This window comes from Bubalus bubalis, chromosome 3 (assembly GCF_019923935.1).
Source record: "Bubalus bubalis isolate 160015118507 breed Murrah chromosome 3, NDDB_SH_1, whole genome shotgun sequence".
In the NCBI taxonomy this organism is placed as follows: domain Eukaryota; kingdom Metazoa; phylum Chordata; class Mammalia; order Artiodactyla; family Bovidae; genus Bubalus; species Bubalus bubalis.
In genome coordinates this window covers 36,620,006-36,629,686 of record NC_059159.1, presented here as the reverse complement: position 1 = coordinate 36,629,686, position 9,681 = coordinate 36,620,006, and the positions used below count along the sequence as shown (strand labels likewise).

Below are 9,681 nucleotides of genomic sequence, written 5' to 3'. Positions count from 1 at the left end.
TCAGAGGCTGTGGCCAGAGTACCTAATACCCACTGTCCCCAGCAGATCCCCACCACGACCCAGGCTCAAGGCCGAAGGCCGCCGACCTGCCTGCAGAGGCCCCATGCGGCCATTAGGCCGCACCCACAGGAAAAGGCTAGAGCGGAAAGTGGGAAGTAAGCCTTGGAAGAAAAGCAGCCAGGCCCGGTGTACCGTCACCTGCCTTCCCCTCTGCAGCTCCAGGTGCGCCGTGTGGGTGGCCGTGGCCAGGGCCCATGGCTTCACCTGCTGGACCCAGCACAGCAGCAGGATGAGGATCACAGAGGCAACGAGGAGCCAGAGGAGACCCAAGATATAGAAGCCCAGGAACAGACAGCAAGAGTCAGAGCTGAGAACAGGATTGTTACTGGAACTAGCCAATCCCTGGATCTTCCAGAGGTTGTCAGATTCAGAGTTGATGGTTATAGTGGATTCTAAGATAGTGGGGAGTGAAATGGATTCTGTGGAGGTTAAGAATATGGTTGGTTGTAACGTCTCACTTACGGGTTCTGGGGTGGTTGGGGTAGTGGGCTCTAGGGTGGTCGGGGTAGTGGGCTCTGGGGTGGTCGGGAATGTGGGTTCTGGGGTGGTCGGTGTTGTGGGTTCTGGGGTGGTCGGTGTTGTGGGTTCTGGGGTGGTCGGGGTAGTGGGCTCTAGGGTGGTCGGTGTTGTGGGTTCTGGGGTGGTCGGTGTTGTGGGTTCTGGGGTGGTCGGTGTTGTGGGTTCTGGGGTGGTCGGTGTTGTGGATTCTGGGGTGGTTGGGGTTGTGGGGGGCTCAGTAGTGGGGTTTAGAGTTTTGGAGGAGGTGATGGAGTCTATAGTAATTGGGATCGTGGTCAATTTCTTAACTGGAGGCAAGGAGGACACTTGACTGCCTGGTGAAGTAGACAGTGTTAAATAGAGCAGGTTCGAGTGTGTGGTGTGGCTAGAGAGGCTGCTTACAGTGCTCATGACAGGTAGCTCCTGTTCGTCTTTGTCTTCATAGTCATCGTAGTCCAGGTTGTCCCTGTCACCAGGGATGTTGCAGCCATCCCCCAAGAAGTTGTAGACGTACATGTCATTCATATTGACACATTGAACGCTCTTCACATCAGGGGTCATGGCCTTAATGTCCACATCCTCCTTCCATACATACACATTGCTGGGGTTGTCCTGCAGCCAGCGGCTGAAATAGAGGATCCCACAGTCACAGGACCAGGAGTTGTTATGGAAAAAAGCGTAAGGCAGGAGGAGCATCCCAAAGAAGTCCTTTGGTATCGTGCGCAGCCTGTTCTTTTGGAGGTAGAGGGTGTCAAGTTCCTCCAACTCTTTTAGAAGCTCAGGGGGCAGCTCTTGCAAGTCGTTTTCAGCCAGGTTAAGCTTCTTCAGGCGGGGCGTGGGCACTAGGAGCTCAGGGGGCAGAGTCCTCAGCTGGTTTCCGTGCAGATAGAGCTCTTGGAGGCGGCTCAGGCCATGCAGAGCGTCAGAAGGCAATGAGGTCAGCTCGTTGAAGGACACGTCCAGGATGGAGAGAACTGGCAGTGCCCGTCCCAGCTCGGGCAGGCTTCTCAGCTTATTGTGGGCTAGATTCAGGACCTCCAGCTGCGGCAGTTTCGCGTCTGCTTGCAGGCTGGTCAGCTGGGTCTTACCCAGGAACAGCTCAGTGAGGTGGGATAGATTCAACACGGATGCCATGGAGAAAGTGCCCAGGGGGTTCTCACCCAGGTGGAGGATGGCGGTGTCAGCCGGCAGGTCTGGAGGTGGTGCCTTCAGTCCCTTATTTTCACAGTTCACTTCTACCTGGCTGTCCTTGTTGCCGACTTCACAGATGGGGACAGGGTGTGAAGGGCTTGGCAGCAGGAGCAGCAGGAGGAGGAGGGGCATGGTGACCTGTGGGCAAGGGGGGCTTGAGTGGGCACCCCTCGGGCCCCCAACAGTATGCCTCCAGGCCCTGGCCCCCACTACGGCCTCTAGGATTGTTCCAGAAACTCAGCTCCTACACCTCTCTCCCTTCCTTCCCCTCTCCTCCCCTTGCCCTGCAAAACCTAAACTGCTAGTTCCAGCCCTTGGCTGTTCTCTCTCACTCAGGCCCCGGCCTCCCAGAGCCCTGGCCCCAGCTCACAGACCGGCAGAAGAACCTCCGGAGACACAGAGCTTCTTCCAGGGTGTGACTTGGTCCTTCTGTCTTCCAGCTCCAGGGAGGGCCTGGTTAGGGGCAGGAAGAGGGTAGGGATGGGGAGGAAATGGCAGCCTGATATGGGCTCCCGGAACCGGGGAACAGCCTCCATCCTGGACACAGGCCCTTATCACATCCTTCCACAACTTGCCCTGAGCCCTTCTTTTGGCTCTGTTCTCGCCTGCTCTCCGCCTACCTTGGGGAGATTGGGGGTGGACTCCAACCACCACTCGCTTCCAGGCTTTAAAAACCTCTCCAGCTGCCCCCCTCATTTCCCCTTCACAGCTGCATTCTTAGAATTGCCTACTTTTAACCTGGCCTCCCTCTCACTCCTCACCCTCCTCTAGGCTGCTTCCCACCTGCCCCCTACTCCACGGACTCAGTTCTTGCCATGTACCCCTGACCCTCTCCACCCACCAGACACTCTTTCCTCCACACCATCTTGTTTTCCGCAGCCTGCACACCTGTGGCCACTCCCACCTTGGGACTCATGACAGTAATTTTTTTCTTTTTTGGAGCTTTTTTTTAAAATTTATTTTTGATTGAATTAGAGTTGGTTGACAGGTTGTGTTGTTCTGCTTTACCACCAGTGACTCAGTTATACATATACATACATTCTTATTGATATTCTTTTCTATTATGGCTTATCCCAGGATATTGAATATAGTTCCTGTGCTATACAGTAGGACCTTGTTGTTTATCCAATAGTAATTTTTTCTTGGTTTTCTTCCTGCTTCTCTAGCTGACCTTTTTCAAATCTTCTTTGTGGATTCCTCTTCTTCTATCCTTCATGAGAGATTAACCTGCCCCCAGAGTTTGGTCACTGGCCTTCTCTGATGCCACACAAACCCCCGAGCTTCTCCTCATCCATTCCCTTGCCTTCGACCACCACTTGTCCCCCCAGCGACTCTCAAGTCTTCATCTCTAGCCCAGACCCCTCTCCTGAGACCCAAACACGTATGTCCCACCGCCTTTTGAATTTCTTGGCTGTCCCACAGGCCTTGAAGCAATATGTTCAAAAAGTTCATCGCCTGTCTCTAAATAGCCTGTCTTCCTGTGTTGTCCAACCTGGTGAATGGTTTTGTCATCTGCTCATTTATCTAGTACAAGCAAAATCCCTGAGAGTCATCCTTAGCTCCACCGCCTATTTAACCTGCCACCAAGTCCCACTGGTTTTCCCTCCCAGTGCCCCTCAACCCCCTTTTTTCCACCCTAACTGCCACCATCTTCGTCCAGGGTGCCATGCTCTGTCCACTGTGTCTCTGTGACAGCCTCTCCACTGCTCTCCCCATTTACTGACTCCCTCCTTCTCCCCACCCGAGTGGTCCTTCAGAAATACTCGTATCCTTCCACTGCTTGAAATTCACCAATGGCTCCTTGCAACCCTCAGGAGGGAGTCTGAGATCCCTAACAGGCCTACAGAGTCTTGTAAGATCTGGCCCTTGCCCACCTGTCCAGCCCCTATCTCTTCCTTCCTTCCTTCGTTTCTTTCACTGAGCTGGATCTTAGATGTGGCATGAGAACTCTTAGTTGCGGCATGCAGAATCTAGTTCCCTGACCAGGGATCAAAACCTGGGCTCCTAGCATTGGGAACTCCGAGTCCTAGCCTCTGAACCCCCAGGGAAGTCCCGAATCCCATTTCTTAATGCTCCACCCTTGACTGTAGGTTACTCTCTTTCTTTTTTTTTTTTTTTGGAAAATTCACCTTTTTTTATTTTTAATTGCAGTAGATTTACAATATTATACTAGTTTCAGGTGTACAGCACAGTGATTCAGTATTTTACAGATTATACTCTACCAAATGTTATTATACAATGATGGCTATAAGTCTTTATCTGATACAATATAAATTTGTTGCTGTTTTATAAATAGGAGTTTTTAATTTCTTAATCCCATACACATAATTTGTCCCATCACACTTGTCTCTCCTTTGATAACTATTAGTTTGTTTTCTGTATCTGTGTAGTTGCTAAGTCATGTCCAGCTCTTTGAGACCCCATGGACTGTAGCCTGCCAGGCTCCCCTGTCCATGGGATTCTCCAGGCAAGAATACTGGAGTGGGTTGCCATTTCCTCCTCCAGGTTACTCTGTTTCTTGTGCCTTCTTCTCACCCTTCATGCCTTTCTGCCTAACTTACTTATCTGGAGAGTTCCAACCCAGAATTTCTTCCTCTGAAAAGCCTTTTAGGATTTCCCAAGACCCAGTTGGATGCCTCTTTCAGATAGATGTCATATCTGTTGGTCCACGGCCCCTTCCATGATGAAAATGTCCTATTGACTGTCCCCTAGAAGGGATACCCTGCAGTCTCATGGGCCTGCCCTTATCTGCTGGCTGGTGACTGGACAAAGAACAGATACTTGAGCCAGATGCAGTTAATCCATAGACCTGTTAGTTATATAATTTTATATAATTTGTTGGCTGCAAAGAGTACTCAAAGATATGGAGAAAATGAGGCACTAAGTAAGTAGCAAGAAGCGAAGTGAAGTTGCATGGAGCCCACGACATGGAGTAAGGTCTCTGAGGCTGTTGGGATTTTTTGCCATTTTGGCATCAGTTAGGGTTTTTAGTTGTAAGCAACAGAAATTTTTTCTACTTAATTTAGGCTGAAGAGGAATTTATTGAAACTACATTGGCTACCTCACAGGCTTCTAAACGAGGGCTAGAGAACCATACGTGGGCCAGTGTAGCTAGGAACAGAGCTGAGAACGAGGCTGCAGAACCAGTCTGGTGAGAAATCTCTGCTCTTGCTGCAAGACCACGTCTCCGAAGCTTGTTCCACTGCAACTGCTGGGCCAGGAGCTTAGAGTTAGCACAGCCTCCTGACTGCAGAGAGAGAATCCTGCATTATCCCTCCTCTGTTGTGATACTAACTCCTGATTCAAAGTCTGGGTTCGAGGGACTTCCCTGGTGGTCCAGTGGCTAAGACTCTGCACTCCCAATGCAGGGGGCCCGCCTTTGATCCCTGGTCAGGAAACTTAGATTCCGCATGCCGCAACTAAGAGTTCACATGCTGCAACTAAGCCCTGGCACAGTCAAAACAAATAAACATTAAAAAGTCTGGGTGTGAGTCCTACTGATCTTGTACCTATGACCCAGTTACAAAGGACTCTTGGAAAGCAAGGTATCTGGCATTTTCACCTTCTATAATACAAGGCAGGTTCTGCTTCTCCAAAGATTTCCATGTTGAAGGATTTTGCAGACACAGAAAAGGGATTCATGTGCTTTGACACCTACTGAAACGGTCCTAACCTTTTACTTTCTTCACATGCCGATGGGCTGAATTGTTTCTAATTTTGCATCGTCGAATGTTTGGGATTAACCCTACTTGGCCATTATGAATTATTCTTTAAACATAGTTATAGGTTAGTTTGCTCAGATTTTATTCAGAATTTGTACATGTAAGTTAGAAAATAGGTGTGGCCCATAGATTTCTTTGGGGGGTACATTTGTCTCTCTCTATTGTTGTGTTTTGTTATCAGAGTTCTACTGGCCTTGTAAAATAAGCTGGAAATTTTTATGTTCTCTGGAAAAGTTATAGATCATAGGGATTTTCCATGCAGTTTTGGTGGAATTCACCTATGAAACTGTCTGGGCCTGAAGACACTTGTGGGAAAACTCCTCAAATACCTTTTCAATTCCTTCTCTAATTGTTTGTCTCTTGAAGCTTCTACATCTGGAGTCAATTTTTGTAACTGTTATTTTTCTAATACAATATCTTTTTCATGTAGCTTTCAATTTATTGTCATAAATCTGTACATTTTATACTTTTATAATCTGTTAAAATCTCCATACCTGTAGTTATAACCCCTAATGTTGTTTATTTGTATTTTTGCTCTTCCTCTTCTCTGTCTTCCTCCCTGCCTCCCTTTCTTTATTGACCAAACTTGCCAAAGATTGGTCTGTTTTAGTGGGCTGGTCCAAGAACCAGGTTTATTATATTCACTAGTCAATAGTTGGGGTTTTTGATTTGATGACAAATATCTACTTTTATCTTAAATAATTTCTCACACTTTGAGCCCATTTTCTTTATTTTGTAATTTATTCTTTGAAGTATACTTGATTTACAATGTTTTGTTAGTTTCTAGTACACTTATTTTCATGTTCTCTTTCTACCTTCTTGAGTTGAAATCTTAGTTGACTTATTTTCAATCTTGATTTTCAGGTAAACTCATTCAGTTTATACTTCTCATTTGAGTGCTGCTTCGTGTCATCTCACACGTTTTATCATGTAATACCTAAGGTGAATATTTCTGATTAAAAATTTTTATTTATTTGGCTGTGCTGGGTCTTATTTGTGGCACACAGGAGATTTAGTTGCAGCATGTGAACCCTTAGCTGCCACATGTGGGATCTAGTTCCCTGACCAGGGCTCAAACCCAGGCCCCCAGCATTGGGAGCAAAGAGTCTTAGCCATGGGCCATCAGGGAAGCCCTGAATATTTGTAATTTTTAAACCCAGCATCTACTCCTCTCAAATAAGAGGACCCCATTTCTTTTGAGAGATTACACCTCCCCAGATGAGTGCAGAGTTGATGGGAGTAGGAATCCTGGCCTATTGCTCTGGAAACCAAAATGTCTTTGGAAGTTCCTTCCACTAGATCCTTCCTGTCAGGAAGGATCAGTCCAGGGATGTGACCTAATCATGGACAGTCATACTCCTTCTCCTAGGATTTCAAACAGTGAATGAGGAGAAAGAAGAGAAAATAGGACTGGACTTGATCCATTTTGACAAAGGGCTCAGGAAAAGCTGTAGAATACTTCCTACTACTAATTCCTCAGAGTCACCTGATTCCTGAGCAGTTCTGGATTTCCAGTGTTCACTTGTGGCCAGTGAGCTTCTGCATCTTTTCAAGAACTCTGTGTTGGATTCTTAGGTTAGAATTGATTTCTGTTGCATGCATCCAGAGAAATCTAATTTAGGGTTCTGGTTGTGAGGTTTTTTTTTTAATTATTTATTTGTTTGTTTTGGCTGTGCTGCATCTTTATTGCTGCTTGGGCTGTTCTCTAGCCCCCACTACTCTTTATATATAAGAGTTACTACTACTCTTTGTTGCAGCACATGGGTTCTAGGGCACGCCAGCTTCAGTAGTTGTGGCACGTGGACTCAACAGTTGCAGTTCCCAGGCTCTAGTGCACAGGCTCAATAGTTTATGGTAAACTGGCTTAGTTGCTCTGCAACAATGTGGAACCTTCTCAGATCAGGGATTGAACCCGGGTCTCCTACTTTGGCAGGTGAATTCTTTGCCATTGAGCCACCAGGGAAGCTCTGTGGTTCATTTTTAGAGTTTGTGCAGAAGACATTAGTTGGAGGTCTACTCAAGACCCATTCAGCTTTTCTTCTTTTGAGAAATTATTCATACTCCATCCTTAGAATTTTTGGTGCAAATGACTCTATCCCACCAGCATATGTTGACCTAAGTTAGTCACTAGACTTCCTCCCCTTGGACAAGGGGACCTCCTCCCTTTCCTCCCCTGATACAAGCTGGTAAGGGCGTCCCATGGTCAGAGTGACTGGTCCAAGGATGGAGACAGAAAGTTAAGTTGGTCCTTTCATAACGAAGCCCAAGACTTCTGTTGGTTGGTTGAGGTATGTGTACTTTCTCTGGATGTGGACAAGGAAATAAGTAACCCCAGGTGAGTTGTTGGCATCTATTTTGTGATCACAAGGGGATCTGACCTTAGGATGAAGTTAATGCCAAGGAAGTTATAATGAAAAAAGAAACCAGGTCCTTGGCATCACTGAAATGCTTTATCAAACAGATTTTGAAGTTCAGTGAGCCAAAAATCCTCTTATTTTTTTTTTAAACTGGTTGTTATTGGAATATCACTTGCAACATAATGAACTTAAAGATTGTATTTTCTATTTTTTTAAAGTGGAGTTATTTACAAAAATACTTTTTAAAATTTCAGGTAGACTTTTAAAAATTAAACTTCTTATTCTGAAACAACTATCAATTCACATGAGTTGTAAGAAATAAGACGGAGATCCTGTGGACTCTTTACCCAATTTTCCCCAACAGTAACATCTTGCAAAACTGTAGTACATCCAGTATCACAAACACGATATTGACATTGTTCTGTCAAGATACAGAACATTTCCATCACCATAAGGATTCTTCCTGTTGCCCTTTGATACCCCTAGCCTCTTCCTTCCTACCTCCCCACCCTTCTTTACCCCCTGACCACTACTAATCTGTTCTTCATTGCTATAATCATGTCATCTCAAGAATGTTATATTGGGACTTCCCTGGCAGTCCAGGGTTAAGATCCCAAGCTTCCAACGCAAGGATGTAAGGGGGCACGGGTTTGATCCCTGGTCAGGGAATTAAGATCCCACATGCTGCATGGCATGCCCCCCCTCCAAAAAAAAATGTTATATTAATGGGATCATACAGTATATAACCTTTTGGAACTGGCTTTTTTTTTTTTTCCCCTCCACTCAGCATAATTCTCTGGAGACTTGTACAGGTTGTTCTGTGCATCAGAAGTTCATTTCTTATTATTGCTGAGTAGTCTTCCCTAGTACGTATGTTCTACAGCTTATCTGTTTACGAGTGGAAGGACACAAAGGCTGATCCCAGTTGTTGACTTACTACAGATAGATGTGCTGTCCATGTTAGAGATTTGTGTATGAATGCAAGTCTTCATTTCCCTGGGGAAAATTGCTCTGGAATGCAATCTCTAGGTTATATGGTAGTTGCATGTTTATTTTGGGAGGCTTTATCTTTGGGTTATTCTTTGAGTTTATCCTGTTTGGAGTTTGCTCAGCATGTTACATGTGTAAGTTTATGTCTCCTGCAAATTTGGGTAGTTTTTAGCTCTTATTTCTTTAAGAACTGTTTCAGCCTCATCTTCTTTCTCCTCTGCTTCTGGGGTTCTGATGACATATTGGCAGATCTTTTGTTGTAGTCCCACAGGTCCCATGGGAGACTGTGTTTTGTTTTGTTTTAATTTTATTCTTCTTGCTCTCTCTTGTTCAGAATGGGTGATTTCCATTATTGAATCTTCCAGCTCACTGATTCTTTTCTCTGTCCCCTCCATTCTGTTGCTAAGTCCATTCCCTGAGCTCTCGTTTCAGTTATTATATTTTTTCAGCTCTAAAATTTCCATTTGGTTCTTCTTTAGATCTCTTTCTTTGCTGAAGCTTTCTATTTTTTCATTTTTTTTAAGCATATGCATAATTTTTTGTGAAAGCATTTTATAGTGGCTGCTTTGAATGATTTTTCAGATAGCTCTAACATCTCTGTCCCTTTGGGTGGTGGCAGCTACGGACTGGCTTTTTTTCATTCAGTTTGAGACCTTCCCTGGTTTTGGTACATTGACTAATTTTTAATGAAACAGGGGCATCTTAACATTATTTTATGAGACTCTGGATCTGATTTAAACCTTCTGTTTCAGCTGGCTTTCTTTGCTACTGCTCTGGCAGGGAAGGGAGGGGCACTGCCTCCTAACTTCCAGGCGGAGGCTGAAGTTCACGTTTCACATCCAGAATGTGGACGTCTCATGAGT

General features: G+C 45.6%; 1 protein-coding gene across 2 annotated transcripts; it reads right to left on the bottom strand.

The window, feature by feature from the left end:
• GP1BA (glycoprotein Ib platelet subunit alpha) lies at positions 1 to 2,258 on the bottom strand. 2 transcript variants are annotated; one of them, XM_006060072.3, is made up of 2 exons: positions 2,120 to 2,258; positions 1 to 1,887 (listed from the first exon to the last, which is right to left on the bottom strand). In XM_006060072.3, exon 2 carries the CDS (start codon positions 1,879 to 1,881, stop codon positions 1 to 3), a length of 1,881 nt encoding a protein of 626 aa, XP_006060134.2. In that variant the 5' UTR covers positions 1,882 to 1,887; positions 2,120 to 2,258. The 2 variants fall into 2 exon arrangements, with proteins under 2 accessions (XP_006060134.2, XP_006060133.2); XM_006060071.3 differs by having other exon boundaries at positions 2,124 to 2,256.
• Positions 2,259 to 9,681: the final 7,423 nt, after the last annotated feature.

Excerpts from the sequence above, each read along its gene's own strand:
- GP1BA (XM_006060072.3), bottom strand. The coding sequence starts at position 1,881 with ATGCCCCTCCTCCTCCTGCTGCTCCTGCTGCCAAGCCCTTCACACCCT.